This window comes from Gallinula chloropus (genome assembly GCF_964237585.1).
Source record: "Gallinula chloropus genome assembly, chromosome: 18".
Classification (NCBI taxonomy): Eukaryota; Metazoa; Chordata; class Aves; order Gruiformes; family Rallidae; genus Gallinula; species Gallinula chloropus.
The window spans coordinates 6,595,990-6,622,947 of NC_140103.1; the positions used below are offsets into that span (position 1 = coordinate 6,595,990).

The following is a 26,958-nucleotide window of genomic DNA, read 5'->3' on the forward strand; positions in this document are numbered from 1 at the left end:
ACAGGAAATAACAAATACTGGATTTGAACTGAAACAGCCATGTGAAATCGTGGAAGCTGTGTAAATCTTAATTTCTGAAAGTAATATAATCCAAACTGGGGATTAATCACATCCCTTAATACCCTGTTTGTCTGTAGACGTTTAATAAGAAATCACATTGAAATTAAATGATCAGATGGTGGTGTTCACTCTTCTGTTCTTTGGAACTGCTGTCTTCAGAAGCTGGAACTGTCTTCATAAGCTGTTGGTTTGGATTTTTAATAGAGGCTTTACCTTCTCTAGTGCATTCTAATCCAAGGATCCCAAAGGACTGACAAACAGTAAACTGTAAGGATGCTGTATGGGTATATCTAGGCCAGGCCTAGATTTGTATTTCAGAGCCCCCTGCAGCTTTACAAGCCTTCAGCTTCCCTCAAGGGAGCGAAAATCAATGCTGGTAGAAGCGCTTGGCATATCTTCCCATCAGGGAAGATGGGACGTAGCACCATGGACTCAGTTCTGTTGCTGACTGCTGGTGACTTGTTGCAACTTCAGTGAAGACTAGAATTGTGCCTGGAGATCTCTGGCTGAGTCCTTTCAGACACACAGATTGCCAGTGAATGGAGAAGGTGCAAACCTGCATTGATTCTGTGGTATGAAGATTAACTTGTTCATGAGGCTCAATAAACCAGGGGCAAAATTAATTTTATAGTCCAGGAGTCCCCCTGCCTGTCCTGTGAACTGAAAAACGCTCTGGGGTCCCCCTGTTTGTATTGTCTGTGTATCTTTCTGCTCTGAATTTGAGTTCTGGGGATGAGAGCTGGGCTCATAAGGATGCACTTGTAGTGCCATGTAAAGCATGAAAGCCTCCATGGCCAGCCACATTAGTTTCTAGAACATAAGAGCAAAAATGGAGTGTTTCTGTTGGGTCTTTCTCTGAAGGTCTGCATTAATGCAGTCTCTTCTCATGGGTGTGTCTATAGCTGAAATTAGTAAGAGGCCCCCTGAGGCTTATTGAAAGATCCTGGTGTAGCACTGACCAAGAAAATTAAAGTGATGAGCTGCAAAAAAGTAGACAGTGACTCTAAGCAGTGCAAAGGGCATAGATGGCCTCTTGAACCTGATGGAAGGTGGGAATGCACAATGCTCATGCTTGCAACAGGAGTATCTATTGAGAAGCAGTTGCTGTCTGAGCTGATAGGTAGGGATGCTGTTAGCATGTTACCTTCCTTCACCCTTGGGAAGCCATGGCTGCCACTAAATGTCATGGTTATAAGATCATAGACAGGTTACCTGCAAATGCTGTGAGGGTTATGGGGAATCTGTCAGCCTTAGAGCACAAACCTAAACCACTGAGCTAATCCACTTCTAGCAAAGCACAAAGGGACAGGCTCACTCATGCAATCACTTTTTTCTCTTGTGTTTACCAGATTATGAGAGCATTTATTCTAGCAAAGCAGATGAACCAGGCATGTTGTGCCTGTAATTATCACTGAGGTGCTGGAAGACGAGTTCCTTCTCCAATGATCTAGTTATCTCTTGTTGAACAAGAAAACATCAGATCAAGTGTTTGACCAAAGGAGTAAAGAAATGGGGTTTTTGATTATCAAATAATGTGTGATCTCTAGGAACAAATTTGTTCCTACTGCAGCAAACCAGCTCATGCAAGTAGCTTCTCTTAATGGAAACAGCAGCTCCTTCTTCAGTGTAGTAGCAATGAATAAACACAAGAAACTTGGCATACACTGAAACTTCCAGGCTCTTCAGGAAGTCCCAAACTCTTCATATGGGTATCTGTCCTACTTTTTAGGCTGCATCTATCAATGTTTCCTTCCCTTTCCATACAGCATGCTAAGTTATACAAGCAGTTTGTTAATCTGTGTTTTACAAATAGTCTAGAGGGAGATGTCTTTGGTCCATGTTACCTTTAATTTCTAATTCCCTCTACTGTGCAAGTCATTTAATGAACTCTGAAACCTGTTTGTAGAGCAAATGTGCATTTTCTGTCCTTAATAGCACCCTTTTGTTCTGTAGGATTCCAAGATACTCCATGGAGGTTCTTTGTAATAGGGTGTCTGGCTTTAGTTTAAAGTTAGTAGGGAAGCACCAAGTCCCCAGTACCTGGCTCATAGATGCATGACATCCAGATTGCACTTAGTCTTTCTGATGTGTCTGGATTTTATTTGAATGTTGTTCTACAGTAACTGCTAGATTTTCTGTGCCTCAAATATTGTTTTACTATTGCATTGCTAATGCAGCTTTCAGCCCAAATCTGTACTTTAATGCAGCTCTGCATACTAAAATAGAAATAAGACTGGAAGGGATGATGTGATTGGGTTTGCCCTGAGGTAGCTGAAGCTGTAGTTGACAACATGTGTAGGCACTTCAGGAGTGAGCAAAGCAAAATGTAACAATAAATGCCTTTTCAGGTCGCTTCCCTGCTGGAACTTGTCCAGCCTGAGACCCATCAGGATTTGCATCCTTGTTTTTTTGCTGTCTTTGTTTAGAAGAGGAGACTTGGTGGAGGGTGTCCCTGTCCTTGACTGAGAGTGGGACTAAAAGATCTTAAGGTGCCTTCCAACCCAAGCCATTCTGTGATTTACCTCTGGTCAGATCAGGGGTTTGTTTAGCTCAGTATCCTCTCTGACATTTAATAAAAGATGAGTATGAAATATGTATAAATGAGTCTGCCAGTAACTGACAGTTTGGGGAATGTAGCTGATCTGACCCTAGTTTTCCAACTGATAAAAATGGGTGGAATTGCATTGGTAGGACTGATACATCAATATCCTCATTCCTTATCTTGATAAGGAATTTGGAGTCAATAGCAAAGCAAAACCTACAAGCAAATGAAGTATCCCCCAAATACAGCTGCTTGGTTTTAACTGCTGCTTTGCTGTGGTTTCTGGATAAAGCCTAGCCTGAAGAAGTGGCACAGGATGGTGTTCCTGCTTAAGAGCCTAGGAATTAACTGTTGTCGTGCTGCTGCAGCATGTTACTAACAAAGCAGCAACAAACCCCCTCATTTTCAGATCTTAAGATGCAAAGTGAAGGAGGAAAACAGGGGGTTGGTCCCCTCAACCTAATTAAGGAATGTATTTCAGGAATGAAGTCTTGGGTAGTGATGTGTGCAGTGATGCTGCTTTTAATGTCGTGCTAGAGGCTGGCTGGTCTGAGTGAAATCCCTGCTGCCCTTGTTTGAGCACTCAGAGCCTTACAGTGTGGGATCTCTGAATGTTTCTTTTCCCATCTTTGTTTCCCCATTGACCCTTGCTAAGGTCTGTCTCCTGTACTGGAATTGAACATGCCAGTTTATCTAACCCTTCTGCTCTTGTCTGCCCAAGTCATCTGGCATGTGGTTGTTATCTCACATATCACTTCCCTGATTCTGACTTAATTTCATGATTTTATGCTGTTCTTCCTGTAGCAATAGGTGTGGGTATGGACCTTTCCCCTAGCTCCTAAGTGGACTCAAAACCCAGGCTGGGCATGTTGTCCATGCCACGTATGCTCTGCTGTTGTTTTTGTTTACAGAAGCAGTTTGTGATGCTTGCTGCAAGAGGGCAGGCAAGACTCCCATGTGCTGCCTTCTCCCTGGAATCCAGCCAGCCTGCTGCAGGATTCACTAATCCCTACTTTTTAGTGTTTATGATTTGAATGGCTTAGCTGGAGCAGAAGGAAGGAGTTTGTCTGAGAGACTGTAGAGAAAGAAGGTGTATAAAGAATAGGAAATGATACAGATACAATGGGGTGATACTGCATTGACTGTATTTTATAGTCTCTGGTCTGTAGCTGCTGATAGGAATCAGCCATTGACAACATGTAAAAGTCAAACTGTGTTTACCCCAATAGTTTGTGGATAAGAACACACATTCATTTTTTACTATTAGAGATCAGATTGCATGTTTTCACTCAGAACCAGTGGCACAAACACTGTTCATTTAGGTGACTAAATTTGCCTAGTGGATTTGTTGTCTTGCTTTCTGTGAGGGCTTAGTGGGTTTTACCCCTTGGAATAGCCTGGGAACTACTCAGTTAATAAATTGGATTAATTTTTTATGATGCAGGAGCCCAGATGCCACATAGGCTTTTCATCTACTTTTGTCCTCAGCACTGCCTTTTGTAGCTATGACAAGGACAGCAGAAAAATCAGATTTTTGGCCAAAGCAGAAAGCTTCACAAAAACATGGAGCACAACATGAGCAGAATCTTAATTCCTAAAGAGCTCATGTCTGTAAATGCACGTGGTGCTTTGCCTACAGTAAAGCAGGATTTGATACTGCAAGTTGGAGATCAACAACTAGAGCATTGTCTCAGTGTGCTAAAAAGGGAATCTGTAGTAATAAGATACTTTGAACTTACTGTACCTGAGAAAAAGGTAAGTCAGTGCAGCTCGGACTTGTTACGCTAAAAACTGATGCTGGGGTAGGACATGGTCACATATTGTCCACAGACACCCATAGGAATGGAGCTGAGACAGCACAGAGCTGCTAGAGTGATGCAATGCCTCAAAGATTCCAGGGTTAATCCCACTGGAGTGGAAAAAACTAGAGCTCTAATTGAAAAACAAATGGAAGGCAAACCCTGGTTAGTTGATCATGCTTGTGAAAAGTGTGAGATAATGAGAATGGGTTAGTCTCACTTTAACTGGTAGAGTTGTACCAGAGGTCCTGTTACTCTAGACTTAGTCATTTACAGGTGAGATTGAGGTATCAGTGACTGTAGGACGCCTCTTTACCCTCTCTTCACTCAACTACTCTGCAGCTTTTGATACTGCCGAGTTATTCCGACATCCCCACAGATAGAAGATTGCTTCTATAGCTGAGGAAAGGGTAATGCAGAGAATAAAAAATTGTATAGAAATGCATAGGAAATCAGTGGCCAAATGAGGAGCTGAAAAACTGCTCAAGTCCTTGTCTGATACATGAAAACAAAAGCTTATTCCTCATCTTCGCTTCCTTTGTCAGTGTTAAGCCTATGCTGGCTTAAGCAAGATGCTCAAAATGAAGAGCCCTGGATTTCTTGTTCACTGGTGTAGTTAGTCACTACTGAATTAGCAAAATTATTCATTGCCACAGCTGCCAAGAGAAGGAGGATCATGTGCTAGAATCCCAGCAGTGTAGATAAGACTTCTTTTAATAAATAAAACTATATTCATACTCTAGGAACCATGTTTTGAAGTGATGCTTATCCTGCTAGGCAAGGAAGCCATCGAACATACTTCCAGAAATGCTCAGTGGCTCTTGTGGAGCCACGTGAAGGGCTGAGTACTTGAAAACCAGGCCACAGACTAGCAAGGTCATCATCAGAGGAAGTAGGAATGCCTGGCTTTGCTCAGAGCACTTGGATTTGGGAAAGAATAAGCAAAGGAGAACTTGCGGGCTGTGGCTGCTAAGTCAGCATTTGGAGGAGGATAGTGAAAGGCTTCCTTCCTTTGAGATGAAGTACACACAAATTCAGGATTCCTGTGATTCTAGAAAGAAGCTGCTGCTGCTTTTGCCTTGGCAATACTTATGTCTTTAGTTAGCCAGGAGAAACCCTGGGTGGAGGCAAGCCTTTGGCTGCTGCTCCTTTCAGATGTCTCATCCAGTGTTTGCACGCAGAGTTTGCACGTGGTGTCTTCTCAAGCCCCAAAGTGCAGGGTGTGAGTGACTTTTGCTGTTGTTTAGCTGTATTTTGTATGAAGAAGGCATGTTAGGTTTTGAGCCCTGCTTTAATTTTTCTTTCTCATGAAAAACTTTTTCTTCCTGAAGTACAGGCAGTTGTAATTAACAGGCTTGCTAGTTAGCTTGGAACTTCAGCTGAAGGAGTTATAGCTATTAGAGACAGGGTTGGAGGGGGTGTGTTGTGAGTAGAGACTTCATCAGTGTAACAAGCTCTTATCCTCCTTGAGGAGGATTTGGTTTTTAGCACTTAATTTTTTTTGTTTTCATGGCTAACACTCCCTGTCTGAATCCATGTGTGCTTGTAGAAGCAGAGTCTGTGAAAGAGGAAGGAAATAATCATTCATTCATCTGAAACTTCCTGTTTTATTTCAGGGACTTTCTGCCACGTGGATCTGGCATCGTAACCAGACGCCCACTGGTCCTGCAGCTGGTAAATGCCAGCACAGGTAGGTGAGCTGCCTCCCCTGTGTGCCCAGCTGGAGTGCTGGCTTAGTCAAGAAAGGTCTCATTTGATCAGGGGCACTGCTCTGTGTGGGGAGAAATAGGTAAAAAAATCCCTGCAGCTAGAATTCAGTTCTACCTGTTTAACATCTGATGCTTTAAGTGTTCAGAAGCAAAATGCTTCTTAGTTTTTTGTTTTGATTTGTTACATAAGGCCCTATGCTAAAATAAGGGGGTGAAATGACTTAATGCACTGAAAACCCAGTGTGACAAGGGAACAGTGGCTGGACTTTTGTGCAGTACAGTTCTTGCTACTTACTTGCAGGATATGTTCATTGCCATTCTCATCCAGCAGTTGGCAAGTGAGTTTTCCAAGGTATTCTTCCTCTCTTGCTGGTGAACTTGACCTATTCACAGCAGTCCTCTTGTCTACAGTAAGGAGACAATTTGACTTTTAGGAGGCTTTTAAAATTGAAACAGAGGGTTCTTGGGTTGGTTAGCCTAGTTTTGGTTAGGGCACACAAAAAAGCCCCCAACCACCAGTGAATTCAAACCATGTCAAGAGAATGGTTCTTGCTCTTGAGACTCTCTTGAATCTGCTCTCATAATGAGACTGTTTACCCCCAGCATCTTCATACAGAGCTAATCCAAATTCTCCTGAGTACCTGGGTATCTCCCAGGGTAGCTATGGAAATCTCTGCTGCAGGCAGGTGCGTGTGAAGTGCTCTCAGAGTAAGTCCTGGAGTATGACTTAAATTACAGGTGAGGGTGCCACCTCTGCTGAGACAAGTGAAGATGTGAGCTAAACTGGTTCTCAGAGGTTGATCAGATAATGTGACTGTAATGACTTCTGTGCCAAGCTGACAGGTCCTAGTGGGAAAGGCCCTTGCCAGACTTCATCCCTTCAACTGTTTTCTCATATGTTTTGCTTTAGGACATGATGTTTTCATTAGGCTTTGGGTGTTTCTCTGATTTCAGTGACTATTTCTGACTCTCTGCTGCTGTTTAAATAGAATATGGGGAGTTCCTACACTGCAAAGGGAAGAAGTTCACTGATTTTGAGGAGGTCCGTTTGGAGATTGAGGCTGAAACAGATCGTGTTACTGGCTCCAACAAAGGGATTTCCCCTGTGCCCATCAATCTTCGAGTCTACTCTCCTCATGGTGAGTCCTAATGCAGCCTCTGAGTTAGGAGACAGGTAAAGCAGGTTGCTGCTTTGTCATGAAGTAAAGACAAGAAGAGCTGAAATGGGGAGTGGGCTTGATTATTTTTTTCTTTAATTTTAAAAATTTGATTCTAATCTCCATGTGCCTGGGCTGTGCTGTATCAAACTGGCAGCCTTAGCCATACTGCTAAAACAGGCTGGGCTGCTAGCTGAACTTGAAAGAACTGATGTCTGTGCAGAAACCTATTCCTGAGGCCCTTCCTTTCTACCAATATGGGCATTGCAGTGAAGAGGTGCCATCTCTCCCCATTTTCTCATACTGCTTTACTAGGCTAACAAATGGAACAAAGTGATGGGGAGAATGGCTTTCTTGAACAACAGTTGCCTTCTGTTTGCATGTAAATACATACACTGCATAGCTCTCTCCAGGTAGTGCCTATGCTATACACCTCTGATCTCAGTGGAAGAATTCCTCTTAAGGCAGCAGCCTAATCCCAAATTTGCCAGCTCCTTAAATGTGAACAGCTGTATGGACAATTTTTGGAAAGCAGCAGCTTAGTACTACATAGCATATGCCTGGATGGAACATGTGCTTGATTTTCAGTCTTTAGCTTTCTCTCAGCAAGACAATTAGATACAGGGCTGCATATCATATGCCTTCCAGAAAAGGCCCAGCTGACTTTGCCAGGAGCCTCTCTTGAAAATAAGTGTCAGGACTGAGCTCTTCATGAGCAGAACCAACTCTTCTGACTCCACAGTCTTCGTTATGAAATGGAACAATACACTGTCATTCCTTTTTTCTTTCAGTGTAGCACATGTGGAAAGACTTTGAGGGCAGAGTTTCCCTTACCAGTGAGAAAACAAGTAACTTAAAGGGAAGGATGATGAGATCACTGACAATCATGACTAACAACTAGCAACTAGTTCTTACTAAGCAGTAACAAAGGAACTAGAAAGCAATGTGTGTTTCTGTGCAGGCATCTGTTATGCCTGTTATATATGGAGACACTAAAGCTTATAGTGTCTGGTGCTTATAGACCAGAACATTCCTACCTCAACACTTCCTTGTGCTTTTTCCTGTTTCCTGTGTCTAGTCCTGAACCTGACCTTGGTGGATCTGCCGGGTATGACAAAGGTCCCAGTAGGAGACCAGCCCCCTGACATTGAGTTTCAGATTAGAGATATGCTCATGCAGTTTGTCACCAAAGAGAACTGCCTCATCCTAGCAGTATCCCCAGCCAACTCTGATTTGGCCAACTCCGATGCCCTGAAGATTGCAAAGGAGGTGGATCCTCAAGGTAAATACCTCTTTAATTTTTTTACTAGATGGTGGCTTGATTTTTCTTTTTACCTTTTTGGTTGTGATTACCACAGTACTTGTGAACTCCTGTCTGTCTTGGGTTTTATCTTCACCAACACACATTGTTGTGAGATGTGTTAGCGTTAACAGTTACTGTAATAGAACTTTTATTTCCCTTTCCTCCCAGCTTTTGTTGAGATGGATTTCATTTTTTAGTCATTTGCATTCTGCACAGAGGAAGGTAGGAAAATCACCAGTAAAATCCCTCTCTGGCATAGCGTGTGCCTGTTTGAGCAGGGTATAACTGTGAACTGAGCTCAGTGTACTGCCTGGTTTGCTCTCATGGTGTCTCAAACACAATGGGAACTGTAATGTTTGAGTTCAAGAGTCCTTGAGTAGCAAGTTGGGCAATGTGTAAGATCTGTGAACAGAGGAAAATATCCTGTGAGTTGTTTGCTTGATCAGGTATGCTTGTGTTTTCCACAGGGCAACGCACTATTGGAGTTATTACTAAGCTGGATCTTATGGATGAAGGAACTGATGCACGAGATGTGTTAGAAAACAAGCTGCTTCCTCTTCGTAGAGGTATGTTTCCTCACACTTTGTCTACAGTCTGCTATTTTCCCTGTGTGAGGTGTCCTGGCCTCACTCCCTTCTTGTAACATCTGTTAACTTGTGGTTAAGCCATCTCTGTTCCAAGCTGGAAATGAGACATTGGGGAACAGGGATCAGTCCTGCTGTTAATAGGAACTTTTTAGGTATTTGTACTCTGATATGTAGTCCTAGCAGAAGCATAGCCTTATTCTCTTGAACCATCCTTACTACTGTTAATAAGGCAAGATGCAAAACTGGAACTCCTGCCTGTCTCCTCTCATCTTTTATCTAGGTGAGATTGCAATAGGGTATCAAATGAAATAATTTTGGACAAAGTACTTATCCTTAGGACTTTTAACAGAAGAGTCTCAAATGAATGAGACTAGAGTATTCTTTGTGACTGGGGAAACAGTAATAAATACACTAAGTCTCAGTTGCATAGTAATTTTAGTTCTGTCTACCAAAATATTACGGCCTGGTCCATTTCAAGGAACTTCTAGTTTTAAACTATTCCAGTTGGCTCTTAATAACATGTTGCCACTAGAACTCCCCTCTTGTGGTGCTGCCAGCTGGGTACCTTCCTTCTCAGTCTTGAGTCCTGTTTATGTTTTCAATCCTTGCAAACAAGGTAACTATAACTGTAACTCTGCTCTTACAGGTTACATTGGTGTAGTCAACAGAAGTCAAAAGGACATTGATGGCAAGAAGGACATTCAGGCAGCTTTGGCTGCAGAGAGAAAGTTTTTTCTCTCCCATCCAGCCTACAGACACATGGCTGATCGCATGGGAACCCCTTACCTGCAGAAAGTATTGAACCAGGTACTGGCAACAGTTAAGAACTGCCTGCTGTGTCACAGGAATGGCTAGTCTGGCTCTTAGGGGACAGAAGAGTACAGTAGAAGCTAAAACTTGTGGTCAGCAAACTGAAAAATGCTTTAGATTACGTTTTGTTGCTATTTGACTTGTGAGGTTTGGTTAACTCTGCTCTCTGCATCATAAAAGGTATTTTGGTGCCAGGTCCTACAGAGCGTCTGGCCTCTGTGATAACAGTACAGTGAAGTGCAGTAAGACCAGTAATGGAGCTGACACACCAAAGGCAGAACGCTGCTTTATCCTCACAGTGACAGTGGTGTGGAGTCAGTACTTGATTCACAACATGCTATCAGAATGCAGGGTCTTTCTGGTTAAGCTAAAAGATACCTTCCAAATTTCTAGTGGTCTCTGTACCTAACAGTAAGCTGTAAAGATTGATTTAAATGTGATACTGGTAGTCATCTACCTGTATGTTAAAGCTGTCTTATCTCCTGTCTCACTGTAGCAACGTGTTGCTTCCCTCTCTGCTCCCTTGAAATAATTCCCTTAAGCAAAAATACATAGTCCTTTTTTTCTCCTCACTTTAAACTCTAAATGGGAATTTTCCATAGCTGTGCTCTGTGGAATCCCTTTTATTGGAGCCTCACCAGTGGTTTTTGTTCCTTCTACCTTGCCTTGTCACCCTTACCACTGAAAAAGGGCTTCACCACCTTGGGTGTCAGTGGTGTGCTAATCTGAAGACAGCAGTTGGTATTTACGCCAGGGTAGGGGCTAATACTCATATGTGAAGCTTATTCCTGGGTTCTAGACAGCAGGCTTGTATGAATGGGAGTTTTGTACTAGGTTAGGAGGTAAAATGAAGATCAAAGATAGATGGGTGCAACAAGTAGGAGCTGGGGAGGTATAGTATACCAGCTCATAACTGGCATCTGTCCTGGGATAGATTTGTAGGACCATGCAGAAAAGAAGAGCATTCCTCTTTGTGGTACAGAGGTAGCAAACTTCTCCCAGTAACCACCTAGAGGTTTGTTTATCACCTTAAACCTTGTTCTTGTGCAGCAATTGACCAACCACATCCGTGACACCCTGCCAGGGCTGAGGAACAAGCTGCAAAGCCAGCTCCTCTCCATCGAGAAGGAGGTGGAGGAGTACAAGAACTTCCGTCCTGACGACCCTGCTCGTAAGACCAAAGCTCTGCTTCAGTAAGTGGCCTGCTTGTGTCCCTCCCTGGAGATGACTGCTCAGCCATGACTTCTGCTTCATGCTTTTTGTGTTCTTTCAGGATGGTCCAGCAGTTTGCTGTGGACTTTGAGAAACGCATTGAAGGCTCTGGAGACCAAATTGATACCTATGAGCTGTCTGGAGGAGCCAGGATTAACCGCATCTTCCACGAGCGTTTCCCCTTTGAACTGGTGAAGGTACTGGTTCCCTATGCTGCTAAGCTCCTCTCTGTCATACTGTCTGTTACCTCTTCTGTCTGTCTCCTATTCCTGGTATCTTTCATCATCTGTCTTTCCCTTTGATTTGGTTCATGTCTTTCCTTTTATGACTCTTAGATTCCTTTATTGGACCCCTCTTATAGTATGACCATTCACTCAGACCCTGTCCTCCTGACAGAACTTAACTTTCCCTTGATTAGATGACTATTTCTTTGTCTTAATTTCTAAAAGCCAAACTAACTGTGTAAAGTAACTTCCTTTAATGCAAACAACTGCCCTTGCAGACAGGTTGTGTTCAAAGCTGCTTTGACTGAATTTCACACAGTACAGATGGTGCTGAAACCTGTACTTCCTTGATCCTGAGCACCAGACTAGACCTAAAACTGTGTCCTAATAAGTAGGCAAGAAGCAGAAAAGAGTGTAAATATACCTGGGATTACTTCTGTCTGTCCCCTATCAATGGCCTGGAGGTGGGAACAATGTAGAAACTGTTCTACTCTCATAAAAGTTCAAGAGGATTTCCAGTGAATGATGTTTTATTGACTGGCGGAGTACACCAACATCAGGAGTGGTACAGAAAAACACTTCTAATGTTAGTTGGAACAGACTCAAGAGCCAAATTGTGCCACTCCTGGCTTTTCTGCCTTTTGCTGGTTTCTTGCATTGGAATAAGGTGAGGCCTTTTAGTGAGATGCAAGAGACTGCCTCACTGGATAAGAGACTTACAGTTTGCATACAAACAGTATTTGTGGTAGTCATTGAAAAATCATCTGCTAAGGCCTCAAGCTAAATGTTGAGACTGAACAGTTTGTTTTTGAAAACAATCTAGCACCTCAGTCCTATTGCTTCTTAAAGAAGCTCCTTGGGAACTGCTGGGGCATGGCATCTGTAAAATTAGGCCCTTAGCTATTTGTATTTCCAGGATGTCTGCATTGGCAAAAGGACCTTTATGGGTGGACTCTGAATCCAATACTTGGGCTAATACATCATCTGTTGCATGATGTGGGACCTTTCCTCTGGGAAGCATACTGTTGTGTGTCCTGGGGTTGTGCAAATAAGTGTCAGACAGTGTCTGATAAAAAATCTTTCTTGGTGCAGATGGAGTTTGATGAGAAGGAGCTGCGGCGGGAGATCAGCTATGCCATCAAGAACATCCATGGTATCAGGCACGTATCATGCACTAAGCAGACCACTGGCTGCATAGCCTTGTAAATACCTCTAGACCTTCCAAATGGAGTTGAAGACTTCAGAGGTACGGTAGGTCAGCCAAAGGGGAGGAATATCCTCCTTGGACCACCCTGGTGGCTTTAATTTGGGAGTAGGGATAATCAAGACAGTTTGCATTCTCTTCCCACATGAGCACTGCAGAAGCCTAAAAGGTAAAACTGCTGTGGTGACTAGACACACTCTCTCCTTGCCTTGACATAAAGGATAGAAGAAGGATGCAAGCCCACACTATTCCTTCATTTGGTTAAAACTAAAACATTGGTTTTTCACTTTCTGCCTCTGTACTAACCAACAGTTAGTTGTTAAAAACAGTTGTTGGTACTGAACGCTTCCTCCACAAGAGATCTGAGGGAGCACTGGCCTCCCTTCACCAGGATCCCAGCTTGTTGCCCTCAGTAGAGACTGTCTGTCAGCACAGGCCTGAGACCCTGAGCTGTCCTGCTCCTGGGAAGGTGAGCAGGGCCTTGTGTCTGTCACAGCCCCTACTGCACACTGGGATGTGAACAAATACTGACCTAGATTTGCTTTCATTTGGTTCTCTTGCTCAGTCACTAGCTGAGCTTGATAAGAATATTAAACATGAGTGTCCTAATGATTAAGGAAATCTTTCAGAAAAGGCCTCCCATCAGCTGCACAACTCTGAGGTCAAAGATGCTGTGGAGGAGTCAGCTCCTGCCACCCTCAGGCCTGGTGGTTGAGGTGAAATGGTGGCCTGGCTGTGGCTGTCCAGCTCAGATTCACTTTGCCCTCAGCACCTCCTTCCTGGGAGGTGCCAAGCATCCCCTCTTTTCCATGGACTCCAGTCAGGGCTTGTCCACAGGACGTGCCACTTCCCATCCCCACATGCCAGGTTTCAGTGATGACGGTGCCTGCTCCAAGATGTGTGTGTAACGCTGTGACATTCTCCTTGCCCCTTCTCCCCCTCCTGCCTTGTCTCACCCCCCACCCTGGGTGTTCAGAACCGGTCTCTTCACACCTGACATGGCCTTTGAGACCATTGTGAAAAAGCAGGTGAAGAAGATTAAGGAACCTTGCCTGAAATGCGTGGACATGGTCATTTCGGAGTTAATCAATACCGTTAGACAGTGCACCAAGAAGGTAACCAGAGGCAGCATGGAGCTGGCACCTTCCACCCGCTCGCTGGCTGCAGTGCAGCATTGTGACCTGGGCAGGGACTTGCCTGCAGCCACACTCAGTGTTTCTAACCACCTCCTCAGCATGACTAGACCTGAGCGGTACCAGCATGGGCCAATCCAGCCAACAAGCCAAACAGGAGGGGAAGTGCTATGGAACATGGGTCATGGCCCTGATTCCTGAAGATTTTACAGCTGAAGGGTGCTGGAGATGTCCTTGCCACCCCTTTCTAGCATGCCTCCCAATCCCTTCTAAACCCAAGGGTATTTCTTATGTGGCCACATTTGACTTTTAAATTTAAGTATCTGGGGTTATTTTCCAAGCCAGAAACTGGGTTTTAAATTTTGTCCCCTCCTCGAACTAGGAGGGTTAATCCCAAATTTGCCTTTGGGTGCTGCTGGGGGAGTGTATGGGGCTGAACTTGAGCACCTGCAGCAGTTACAGCTGTGGGCTGTATTGCAGGGAAATTTCCTGTGGTGTTTGGCTTGGGTTTTGGTTGGCTTGGTCCATATCCTGTTCTGGAAGAGCAGCACATGGCTGAGAAGAAGCAAGTCAAAAATGTCCATCAAGCTCTGGAGTTGTCCTGCTCTCACAGAGGGGGCTTCAGGGTTTGGTCTTTGGTGTCTGTACCACTATTTGTCGGGTTTAAGGGAGAGAAGCTGCCTGATTCTGCTCTTTGGATATGGCAGCTTTTGTTGCTGGGGATGGAAGTCAGCAAGACAGATGACTTGAGCCATTCCTCTCAGCCATGGCTTGCTGCTTCAGGCAGGGCTAGGTGCTGGTGAGAAGACACCTCAGTTAGGATGGTGGTGTGCTCCCTGGAGACTGGAATCGCCACTGGCTTTTCAGGTGCAGGTAAATGGGATCACAAGAGATGTCTGAGGAGTCTTGACACTTGTCTCTGCAAGGGTGGGGAAAGGTGCCCAAGTGAGACTTGCCATGGCTTGCAGAAATGCCTGGTCCTTAGGGCCAAGAGCCTCTACAGAAGGGCTCAGGCATGCAGGCATATGTCTTTCCCCCCAAGACAGACTGGGGAAGTAAAGTGGATGCAAGGAAAAAATGCTCAGGTTTCTAGAGTGCTGGAGGAGCTTCCTTTTTCTGTCCTGCTGTCCTCTCTTGGGGTGTGTGACTGTGGGGAGCACCCAGAAAATTGCCATTAGAGCCTGGCGACAGGTAAGCACAGGCCCTCGGGCTGCCAAGTATCCAGAGTCGCCTGCTTAGCTGGATCAGAAGGGCCCTCCTTTTTCATGCCCTCTGAAGCTTCTCTTGTTTTGTTCTCCATCCATCAGTTGCTATTCAAAATCTCCCAATCATTCTGTTTCTCTGCATCCTTCCTCCATTTCTCACTTCTTCCTTCATTGCTTTCTTTTGTTTCTTTCCTTAGTGATGATTTCAGAACAGACCATCTGTTCTGACAGCAGCAGGTTCAAGTGATCAGGTGGTGGGTACAGCAGGGTGGGAAATCAGGGATGAAAAGAGAACACAGGGATGGGGGCAATGTCACAGATTCAAGATTAAAGCATTCAATTTTAGCATAGACCCTACTGCTATGAATTGGATGGTTGACTTCAGGGCCAGTTGCTCTGTGTGCTGTAGTAGCCATGGCTACAACTTTCCAGCTGAAGAAACAAAATATTGTCATGCAGGTGATAATCAGGTACTAGAAGGAACTGCTTTTTAATTTTTTTTTTTCTTTTGGAGGGTTCCCCCAAGTTTGGGGGGGAAACAACAGTGTATATTGAGCTTAACAGGGCAACTGGATTAGTTGGAAACTGCTGCTGAGTCACAGGAGGTGAACTTTGGAAATGCCCTTGCTTTGCTTAAAAGGGGTGGTGCTGGCACCTTGAGACCCTTTGGTAAAGCTGAATCCTGTAACATATTCCAACTCTTGCTGCTTGAAAGGTAGACTAACTGTGGGTCATGTAAAGCAGGCTGAGGAATGTTTTAATACTAGTGTGGCTTGGGCTTTTGCAGGTGCTATCCATGGAGATGGGGAAAATGAGGTGAAGGGGGAGATACTCGACTTAAATAAGGTGGTGGATTGGTGGTTAGCTGTAGGCTCCCCAGGTTTGACTATGAACTGTACCTTTAGAAAGGCAGCATCCCCTTCCCATGGCAAGGGAATGTTGTCCCCATGGAAGTACTTGCAAAGCAGTCATGCCCTGTGCTAAAAGAAGTAACTGAGATTGCATAGCGAAGTGTCCTGGTAGAAGCTCTGAGGAGATGCTGAAAATGCCTTTGGGCCCAGTGGTCTTGAATTGGATTAATTTTGGCTATACTTTAGTTACTTCAGTCTCTGTGGATTTCCTGCCTTTTTCATAGTGGACCCACTGAGAATGTAGGCTACTTAGATAGCATCAGGGGCAAATAATGCTTCTGGATAAACCTCAGCAGGCCTGTATTGGATGTGATGCTCCAGGTTAGCTGGGCAGAATGGATGCCTTGTATAGCTGTGTATGCCCTGTAGGACATTGGCATTTCCCTAAATACCAGGTACAGCTGCTCTTACTGAGGAAGTGAATGTTGTAGGGAAGGTGAGTGAGAAAATATGCTCCATTAGTGGAGCAGTTTGTCTGAATCCCTGTAACTGACATGAATTCAGTTTAGTTCTGCCAAAACAAAATGCAGGTGAGACCCTGGCAGATTTTAGCTTGGCTCCTGTTCAGCTTTCCTGCAGCTGGAATAAGGTGAACATGAGGAGAGAACTGTGGTGGGAAAGGGGAATGCCTGAGACTGAGGGAGGTGACACATGCTGAGCATCTAGGAAGAGAGGCAGTGGCTCACTGTGGTAAGCATCTTTGTCTTAAAATCCAAAGAAGCTTTCCTTCAGGAGAAGATCACTTGATCCCTGGGGGGGTTCCATCCATTCATCTCCTGACAGCTCATCATTTCACTGGCCCTGCTGCTCCCACCTCATTCCCTTTTGCCACTTCCACTTGCCTGTAGACTCTCCTGATACTTGGCAGTGCACAGGCCCCATAGCAATGCTCACCTGGTTCAGTAAACTAATGGAATGAACCAAAAAAAATCTCACTTCTCATTTTGCCTTGTGTTTTCTCTCTTTCCCCTTTTCCTTCTCTTTCCTCCTCCTTCCTGCTCTCTCTCTCTCTCTCTGCTTCGCTCTCTTCTTCCTCGTTGCTTCCTCCCACCCTGCCCCTGCCATGCAGAACGGGTCTCTTCACGCCTGACCTCGCTTTTGAAGCCATAGTGAAAAAGCAGGTGCAGAAGTTGAAGGAGCCGAGTCTGAAGTGTGTGGATATGGTAGTGAGTGAGCTCACATCCACCATCAGAAAGTGTAGCGAAAAGGTAAAGACTCCAAAAACCCAAAGAAAGGTCACCACCTGCCCCCTTCCCACACGCTTCCACGCTGCTTCCTCACACACACACCAGGAACTCCAGCAAACCTAGGGAGGAAAAAAAGGATGTGAAGATGTATCTAAAGGAGAGCAGTAACCTGCAGGTGTAAGAGCAGTTTAAAAGCAGGTCAAGACAAGTGTGGGTCTCTGCTGATGGGCTCTAGCTGAGCAGTGAGCTGGGATCCAGTGGATTACTCTAGTGTACCCTTTTCTTCCATCTGGCTCGGTGGCATTCACCTTGGTGTGGATCAAACCCTTTGCAAGCCCTGTTTGCTGTGCTACTGCCTGTGCATCTGGAAACTCTTACTTGTTTGGTGGGTTTTTTTCCTGGGATACCCTTAAAATATCAGGGTACCCTGGAAAGCTAAGTCAGAAAAAGAATTCACATCCACACAGCATGAGTGGTCTGCAGGTTTCATCTTGTCCATAGAGGTATTTCATGCAGCAACATATAAAGAGTTGATCGAAAGCTTGAGGTGTGAGATGTTCTGCAAGAGAGATTCAGAGTTAATAGAAGATTACTGTCCCCAAAGGCTTGTGGGGGGAGTTTCTCTAGGTGCTGCACCCTCTGCATCACTCTCTTGCTCCATGGACTGTGCTCAGTGGGAGGCAGTGCATGGTGTGAAGCCTTGGGCTAGCAGAGGGCAGCTGCAGGTGGAGAGGCCAAGTGCCCTGGGTGACAAGGAAGGTGTCAGGTGCTGCTCAGAGGCCGGGGCAGGAGTGGGATTGTTTCCCAGGATGGCTTCTCCAGGAGGGGGCACCACATGCCGCCTTAAATAAAAAAAGGCAGCTGTGGCAATTGATGTTAAACTCACCAGAGAGGGGCCAGGAACGTGTCTGTGGCACAACAGAAGTATGTTCTGGAAACTCTGTTGGAAAGGGCTATTTGATGGGTTATTTTAGGATTTGGAAACCGAAATTCCCTTCTTCCAGGATTACAGCCAGACTCCAATGTGTACCCCTGCGCTGGGGAGGAAGGGAAGATGAAGAGTTTAAGTTCAGAGTGACAGAGAGCTGAGCTAATAAGGTCTGGTTGTACTTAGGAATGCAGAGTTTGCTTCCACCTCTGTTAGAGACATCTTTGTGCCCTGAGCTCTGCCCAGTCTACTTGTTGCAGAGTCCTGCTGTTGTCAGACTGGAGGCTGAATGGTGAGGCAGAGTGTCACTCCTCTCCAGCCTGTTTCTCTTGCAGGTTTACTCTGATGGGTTGAATTGCTCACACTGTTTTCTCTATCTGGCTGGAGATGGCTGCCCAGGGTGGGGAGGGAGGAGGATTAGGAAACCCCCAAGGGTGTTGAATTCCAGTTTTTCTATTGGAGAGAAATCCAGTTGTTAGAGTGGCTGAATACCCAGTTGCAGTGTGGGTTTTAATCTGTGATTGGTGGAGGACCCTGTGAGGATGTCGAAGTGATGTAACCAAAATAATTCTGTAAGGAAGGTGATGGCAGCAGTGGCACTGTGTAGCAGACCAGTAGCTGTAATAAAAGCTGGAGGGGCCAGGGAGGCAGATGTTAAAGATGCAAAATAACTGCCTGAATTAAAATATGCAGCAGTAGCACTGAGAAATACAAGGAAGGGTTTGATAGTGCTTAAAGTCAAATGTCTACATGTAGTGAGGTTAATCTTGCCTGGATCTCCCTCTGAAAGAGGGGAAGGAAACTGCCATAGACCACTTTAGGATAGCAGCCAGCCTGAGGTGGGTTCTGGTGGCATAAAGTAACAGCACAGGGACATTAGCTAATTTACAATATTTATCTTGCATGTTATAGCCATAACTGCTTGATGTGGACAAGAGCATGTGCTGCTAGGGGAGGCATCTGGAAAAGGCTACTTTAGGACTGATGCTAATTGTAAGGTAATACCCAGCCTGCTGTGTTGTGGACTGATGCTGCCTTTCAGATGATAAAAACAGATGATTAAAAACTCATTAGAAGTCCTGCAAGGCTTCTTGAAAGGAAAACCACTTGGGCTAACGCCTCCTGAATTAGCTGAACAGTCCTGTAGCCTTGGTTTGTTGCTGTCCTGAACTATTGTGTGTTACTGTTTGTGTGCTGTCACAATTATTTCATTTCACCCTAGCTGGTGAAGAAATCTTTGTACGTGTGGTTGATAAAGCTGTATAGATGGAATAATATGAGACTGGCAATAAAGAACACAGAAGGCAGCAAACCCATCTGTTGTCTACAGAATACAGCTTTCCTGGATGAAAAGAAATTTGCACTTGACTATGTCTTGACTGTTAGACAAAGTTGAGGGCTGAAGAGAAGGTAGCCACTAACAGCTGTTCTCTGGCCTGATTCTGAGCTGCTTCCAGTTGCTTAGATGGACAATAGCTCCAGAATCAGCAGAAAGCTGGTGTAAGCATGTAAGCCCTTACACTTAGAAGGATGATGTTCTAGCTAGTTTCTTCCTCAAAGCAGGAACCTTCTGTGCCAGACTGCACTGCAGCATCTCAAGTGCAGGAAGGTCTTGCAAGTCAGCAACCCTTCAGTTAAAGGTTGATCTTTGGTGTACTGGCAAGGACTCCTGGAATCTGCAAAGAGGGGGACTAAGGAACATTGGGACAAATTGGGTTTGAAAGAGGGATGTAAGCTTGTAGTTTGATTAAACAGGCAAATGCAGCTAAAACAGGAGTGAAAACCCACTTGAGCTGGGACATGATCCCAGGCTGACAGACTTAACCCCTTGAAGGGTCGCCTGCTCTCCTGTCTTTCAGAGTCATGGCATTTCTGGGTGCTGTCTGTACTGCTGGTGATAACTCCTTGCCCCTCTATGCCCTATTGCATGTCTCCTGTGGTGTGGCATCTGGTGGCTTGTCTGTGTCCTCTTTCCTTGCCCACCCTTGCTTCTCCTGTGCATGCTTGGGGTTGGAAGCTTCTGCATGGGGATTGATGCTCTCAATTTAATTTTGCACATGAATGTTGCTGGATGACCTGGGTTCTGAATAAATCACAACATGTTTTGCACTCTGTGTGCATTTGGACTGGGTGGGGTGGGGGAGGTTTGATATATTTTGAGTGTTGGGGTGGCTTTTTTTAATTTGAAGCAAAGAAGCTGAGACTTGCTTAGAGGTTTTCCAACTTCCTGTTTTTCTATTTGACATAACTTGCCCATCTATCCTTTGCCAACCCCCCAAAGGAAACAGGAAGCTTTGCCTGTGTGTCTCTGAAGCAACCAGCTGCCTGAACCATAAAGATCATGGAGAACACACAGTTTGTGCTTTCAAGACAAAGTGGTGACAGGCAATGTGAATTCCACTTGTTTTTTCCTGTCTCTGTAGGTCCCTGATGTTCAAAAGGGGCAGTGTCAAAGCTAACCCTCAATTTCACTTCCAGGCTACTGCAGCTTGCTTGAGTGCAAGGGTGCTGAAAGGGTTTGAGACTACTTGTCAGGTGTTAGGGGTGTTGTTGCCCCTTAGTGTGGGCCCTGGCTTCCAGTGGTGATGCTGCAGGCTTTGAGGCAGTTCCTTCTAGCATGTTATAATTGCTGATGTTTACCCAACACAAGGCCAAACCAGCTGAAGAAGCTCTCATCTAACTTAGAGGAACAAAAGGGATGAGATTTTCTTTATACACACCCACCTGGGGGTATATAAAAGGCTGATACTAGAAAATGCTGCTTGACATTATAGTCAAATTGGAGGTGATTTTTTTAAAAAGGAGCCTGTTTCACTGGGGATGGGTGAAGCAGGGAAGAAAGGGCTAATCCTGTGTCTGGAGGGTTAATTTCCTTTGGTCTGGGCCTGACCTGAGAAGCATACAGTTAGTGCTGCTGAAGTTACTGCAGGCTTAGGGATTCGGGCAGATAGGTGCTATGTGAAACCCAGAGAGCTTTAAGGGTGTTGATTTTTGAAGGTTTCTCATATGGCCTCTGTAAACATTCTTCTGAAGCACAGCTAATAGTCCTACTTTTGCATCTGGGCAAGAGAGGATTCCCTCCTTGGTGATGTGGCAGATATGTGGTGTAGTAGGTATGATGCAAATAAAGTCAGTAGCTATGTAACCCTCTCCCAGCACAGGTGGAGAGCAGGTAGAAGCAGCTGGATGCCCACAGCAGTGCTTCTTTCTCAATCTTGAGTTGGTCAGGCCCTCCCTCTTTGCTTGCAGATGTTGATGGTGAGGGCCAGGTGCTTTCACTTAGGGCCTCAGCAAATGGGGACTGAAATCCACTGCACCTCCTAGGGAGGCTTCTTGTAGGATTTAGCAGGTTGTAGCTACAGACTGTTCACCTATTTCACCTGCTATAATGTGATGCTGAACTTCTAGAGAAATTGCTCACTTTAATGGGAACAACCCAACCAGAAGTAAGCTGGGTATTTACATCAGGGTTTTGTCAAGAGCCTTGTGCCAGGAAGAATGTGGTGAGTTGGGAACAGGCCTCTGGTGAGGCAGAAAGGTTGCTGCAAGAGTGTAAAGGGCTCTTCTCTGCAGCCCAAAACAATAGGAAATGAATTGTGCCCCCAGCATACTTCCAAGGAACTTGGAAAACATCTGTCTGCAAGTCCAGCTTTCTAGAACTTCCCTTGAAAATACCTGATTTCAGGGTGTATGTATGTATGCATGCATACATGTGGGGGGCTGCTCCCCCTTTGTACCTCCCTTTCCCATGTGCACGTGTTTCCTCTCTCCTGCAGCTCAGCCAGTACCCTCATCTGCGTGAGGAGATGGAGAGGATTGTCACTACTCACATCCGAGAGAGGGAAGGCAGGACCAAAGACCAGGTAGGGGACTGGGAGTTGGGTGTAAAGGGGGAGATCGGGTGGGGACACCTTTGAAGGGCCATTCTAGGCTAGAGGGACCTGAGCCAGGGGGTGTCTGGCTGCAGAGGGCTCCTCAGATGAGCAGTGTCTGCCCTGACTATTAGCAGTGTTGGTCACTAATGTCTGTCTTGCTCTGTTTGGCAGGTCATGCTTCTAATAGACATCGAGCTGGCCTACATGAACACAAACCATGAGGATTTCATTGGCTTTGCCAAGTAAGCATCTGCATTCTATTGCCTCCCCTTCTCTGCATGTGTCTTGTGTGGCTCTGTCCTATAACTGCTCCAGTAAATGGGTTGCAAAGGCCCCAGTGCAGATGCTGTGGTCCCAAAGTGTGACTCAGCTCTCAATATTGCTTGGTTTTCACTGGTTCCATATTGCAAAGCTGGGGAGGAGAATAGGGATGCATAGAAGGGGGGAGTTAAGAGTATTACAGTAGTGTTGGGGGGGAAAGCAGAAGCTGTGGAGGTTTAATGACCCAGGTGATGTTCAGGTGGGAGTGAGAAGTTGAGTAGACTAAGCTCAGAGTGCAGGTGGAAATAGGTTGGGTTATCAAGGCTTGCAAGCCAGTGTGAGGGACACAAACTCACTGTAACAGCTGTCTGATGGGAGCAGGACTCAGATGATCAAGAAGAGTCTGAGGGGTTTTGAATGTCTCTGCTGTTGTTTGCAGTGCTCAGCAGAGGAGCAGCCAGATGAGCAAGAAGAAGGCAGCTGGCAACCAGGTAGGCCAAGTTCCATCTCCTTCACTGCTGCAAGAAGGATATGTTTGCTACCTGGAAGCCACCAGGTGGATAAGTGCTGGGCTGGATGCAGCAGTGCTCCAACTTTGTTTTTGTACTCATCAAACTCTGTTTATACCTGGAGGATAGTGTTTTAGGCCCACTGCAGTCAGAAAGAACTGAGCATGTAGTAGCAATGGAGGGGAAAGTGAGCAGTAAATGGATACTTGGTAATCAGGATCTGGTCTTGCTTTTCTAGTAGAGATCCCTATTAATGTGTAAATCCCTGTTTTAGTCTCTTCACAAGCTGTGCAAACTCCTGAGGAGGGTTGCAGAACACTAGATCTGAACTGTTACAGCACAGAATTGTGTTTTCCAGTTGTCTTTCCCATCAGTGGTATCTGCTTTCTGGAAAGGGATTTCAAGAGAGTTCATGGACTCTTTTTGGAAAACTTCATGGGAAATACTTAAAGCCCTGTACAGGGACACAAAGTGTGATTTATAGCCATGGTTGCACTGGGCTTGAGAACACAGCCATGGGAGAAGGCAACAGTGGAAGAGTTCCCTTAATCCTTCAGGAACTGAAAGGAGTGTACATATGATTAAAAGGGGCTGATAACACCCTCTCCCAGACTTGCTGGGGACATGGCAAGGCTGTTTAGGCTAGAAGATCTTACAGAAACGAAGCCCTACAAGCAGCTTCATAGAGAATGGAAGCAAATGCTTTTGCTTCATCTTTAAAAGATGTTCCCTCCTGTCATCTATCCTCTCTATAACATGTTTGACCACCTTTCCCTGCACACAAGCATGCAGACTGTTTCAGTGCTGGTGGGAGGCAGGTAGGTCAGCAGGTTGGGCTGGCCAACCATCCGTTTCATGGGATCTTGGAGCAGCTGTGGGAACCCCATCCTCTGCAGTACACCTTACAGAAGAGCTGAATGTAAAAGAGTGCAAAGGGCAAACTCTGGATCTGCCTGTAAAGCGCTTTGGCTTTCCTGTTAGCAGCTTTATTTTGGGATGGGGTTTGCTTTTGTTAACACCTAAGGTAAAAAAAAAATGGTACCAGCTTCCAATTTATTTTATTTTTGAGCCTCTCTTCTCCTGCTCCAGCTTTCCTAGTAACAATCTCTCCTCTCTTTGCTCCTCTCCTGCTCTCTGCTCTGCTGCTGTTGCTATGGTTCCCCTTTGCAGGATGAGATCCTGGTGAGTAGAAGGCCACTCAGCAGGGTGTGCTAATGAACATTAATGTTGCATCTGGGAAGGCAAGAACAGTGCACAGACAAATTATTCCCTCTGCTGCTGAATGGGGAGAGGAGGGCAGCTGGCACTAGACACAGGTGAAGCAGAAATGAGGTGGAAAGGTAGTGCTTTGAGGAAAAACTCAGAACTCTGCTGGTACATCTTGTGAGTGGGTGGAGATAAAAAGCAGCAATCCAAGGATGTGTGGTTCTGTTTCACTGCCCCCTCCTGTTCACAGAGAGAACAGGGCTATCGAGCTTAACAGTAGTCATGAGATGAAGATCCAAAGCTCCTGTGTTTACCTCCATAGGGTGAATTCACAAAAGGATTGTGTACCTCTGTGGTAGGCTGCTCACACAGTGCAACTTGCTAATCTGCAGAGCAGTTATGTGGTTTTTCATTGCCAGGTCACTTTCAGCAAGCATGTCCTTACAACAGGGTGCACACACCTAATGTGGGCAGTTGGTTTTGGGTGCTAACAGTGCAGCAAAACACATAGAAGCCAATGTCTTTAAGCTGAGATGCATCCTTGTGTTTGATTACTGCATGTGTGAGGCTCTAAACCAGCACTTGGGTGAACTGGCATTCCCTGGAGTAATAGCCTGGCTGTTTTACACACTAAACCTAAAGGAACCTGTTTTGCTGTAAATTAGTATGACTACACAGATACCTGGGTGTGCTGAAGTCCAGGGTACTAATTCCAGATGCACCATTTTGTTCTCTTATACTTAATGTCTCCTTTTTACTAAACTCAGTTCTCTCTGGGTTGCTTGCCCACCTCTTCTTGAACTGGTTCCCCCCACCCCTGAGTTGGGTGAAGCACTCTACATGCACAGGGTGCCAAAAGGTGTGCTGGTGTCCTGTTTTTTTCTCTAGGCATGGCCTTTTCTGGGTGTGTTGCTGTGATCTGGTGCTTGCAGGTTGTGCCAGTGTCTGAAGCACTCTTGATGCAGTTCTTGCTGCATCTCTTTCCCCTTGGCAGAGGGTATAATGCACAGCACTGCCAGGCTCCTTCCTGCGTCCTTTTTATACTATTCCTGGCCCTTTCAAGGCAAAGACCTTCACTGGCCAGTTGAGTGGGGGGCTCTTCTGGCAGCAGCAGAGAGCACGGTGTTCCTTGTCTTTCCATACTACTCTGTGTGTAGGGTTACCCTCTGATCTTTCCTCTGTCACCTAAAGCCAGGCTTTGAAGGCCCTTGTTAATGCTCACTGCTTCCACCCCCTTAGGTCATCCGAAAGGGCTGGCTCACCATCAACAACATTGGGATCATGAAGGGAGGCTCCAAGGAGTATTGGTTTGTCCTGACAGCAGAGAACCTCTCCTGGTACAAGGATGATGAGGTGAGTAGCTCAGCTTTGACTTGCAACTTGGGTATCTGATGAGGATAAGGCCTTCAGGTCAGTGGGGATTACAGATGTATCTTCTGAGTACTGTCTGCAAGCTGACAGAGGCTGAAACAATCCTTGGGCTGGGATCTGTGGTCTCAGCACTGCTGAATGTTTCTGAATTGATGTGAATGTGGCTTTTTTGACGCACAAGGAGTAAGTAACATCTGTGCTTAAAACCCTGACTCAGCAGACATTTGACAGACCCTTTGAATTAATTTGACCTTTATTTGTCATCTTGTAGCAGCTGTGATGGGTTCAGTCTAACACTTAGACTTTTTAGTATTTGTGGGGCAGCCAGGATGAGTTTCCTGGGGCAGTATAGCAGCAGTTTTCATGCATCTCTTAGTAGTAAGAAATAAGCTAGCTCCTTTCTGAGCATAGCAACAGGAGATGTGGAGCTGAAGCTGCAGCTCAGATGCCAGCTCCTTCTGACTTTGAATAAATTACTTAACCTCTCCAGGATTCAGTTGTGACATCTGCAAAGCAGGGATGTCTCTTTCTATGTTTCTAAGCCTGAATGTGCCAGTCTAATGTATTTGTGAAATTGTTTGACTTGTGAATGGTTGGAGTACTGCTGATCACCAGCACAGTGTGTGGAGTACCACTGGTAGGAACACAGACCTGCCTGGTAGAGTTCCTTGAATATTAGGAATTCTGTCACTGTGCTGTGGTGTACTTCTGCTTCAGTGGGAAATGATACCAGCAGTCAGAACTGTCCCAGCTGAAGTTGTCATTGTCAACAGTGTGTTGCTGCCTGTGCAAGATGAAGGTAGATAATTGTCTCTTCTGATTACTTTGAAAAGGAATAGCTGGATGGTTTTGGTAAGGACATGATCAAAGGTGGTAGCCCCACTCCATGTTCTGGGGGATGAAAAATGCCTGGTACGATGTAGTCATGTGTTCTGAGTTGATTGGGGTTTCTGACTGCAAATAAACCCTGCTGTGCCTCTCACTGTGGTCTCTGTGCCCTTGGCTGTGCTGAGCCGCACCACAGCGTGCCTGGGAGCTGCAGCTAGGCCTGGCCTCCTCTCTGGTCCCTGCCAGTGGGCCTGTTTCATTCTCAGCAGGTGGAAATGATGACAAATATGGTGATGAATCAGCCTCTAAATATTGCTTTCCACATGGAGACTGCTGCAGTGCTGCTATGGATGAGCAGGTGGCAATTTCCTAATTAAAGAGCCAGGCATTGAAATGTCTTGCACTAAATCAGTGTGTCTCTGCTATAAGCCCCCTGCCCTTTGTATTCAGAGCTGCTTGGGGAGGCCTCGCTCTCCTCTAGGTCACATATGCAGGTCGAGTGGCTATAAACATCAAGTAGTTTAATCAAAGCCATCTGCTACATCTGTATTACAGAGATGATAAGAACTCCCAGTTCTGCCCCAGGGAGTGGGAGGGGGGGAGGCCTGCAGTGGGGATGTGTAAACTGCTGATGGATTCCAGTTGCCTGGGATGGGGACTGGACCTCCCTCCCCTCCTGAAGGAAGGCAGCCTTGGGGGTCAATAGCAGCTGGAGGTCTGCTGTGTTTCCCTTCTGCATAGCATGAGGTAGAGCTGCCTAATGAAAGCAGTTCCCTGCCAGCCTTGGTCCCTTAAAGACAGGAGATCCAGTGCTGGTGAGGTCTGAGCAGCCTCTGAGAAAGGAGCCTTTGTCTTCAGCTGAGTGGGAGCAGAGGGGAAAGGGAAGCATATTATTTGCTTCCTCCCCAAGTTCAGTTCCTTGATCACTCCCTGTCTT

The 26,958-nt window shown here is 45.6% G+C and overlaps 1 protein-coding gene across 9 annotated transcripts in view; it reads left to right on the forward strand.

Moving 5' to 3' along the window:
* DNM1 (dynamin 1) overlaps positions 1-26,958 on the forward strand; it is a gene marked incomplete at both ends in the record, with an annotated part of 66,876 nt that overhangs the window by 17,707 nt on the left and 22,211 nt on the right. For 5 of the 9 annotated variants that reach the window (XM_084272490.1, XM_084272488.1, XM_084272489.1 and 2 more), the window contains 14 exons: positions 6,018-6,091; positions 7,100-7,249; positions 8,346-8,549; positions 9,038-9,136; positions 9,804-9,964; positions 11,018-11,160; positions 11,241-11,376; positions 12,496-12,563; positions 13,584-13,722; positions 21,748-21,834; positions 22,018-22,088; positions 22,547-22,598; positions 23,787-23,798; positions 25,062-25,175. In XM_084272490.1, coding sequence (XP_084128616.1) covers positions 6,018-6,091; positions 7,100-7,249; positions 8,346-8,549; positions 9,038-9,136; positions 9,804-9,964; positions 11,018-11,160; positions 11,241-11,376; positions 12,496-12,563; positions 13,584-13,722; positions 21,748-21,834; positions 22,018-22,088; positions 22,547-22,598; positions 23,787-23,798; positions 25,062-25,175 — 1,510 coding nt within the window. Of the gene's footprint in view, positions 1-6,017; positions 6,092-7,099; positions 7,250-8,345; positions 8,550-9,037; positions 9,137-9,803; positions 9,965-11,017; positions 11,161-11,240; positions 11,377-12,495; positions 12,564-13,583; positions 13,723-16,925; positions 17,065-21,747; positions 21,835-22,017; positions 22,089-22,546; positions 22,599-23,786; positions 23,799-25,061; positions 25,176-26,958 lie in introns of all 9 variants that reach the window. The other 4 variants (XM_084272491.1, XM_084272493.1, XM_084272486.1 and 1 more) reach the window with 2 other exon arrangements.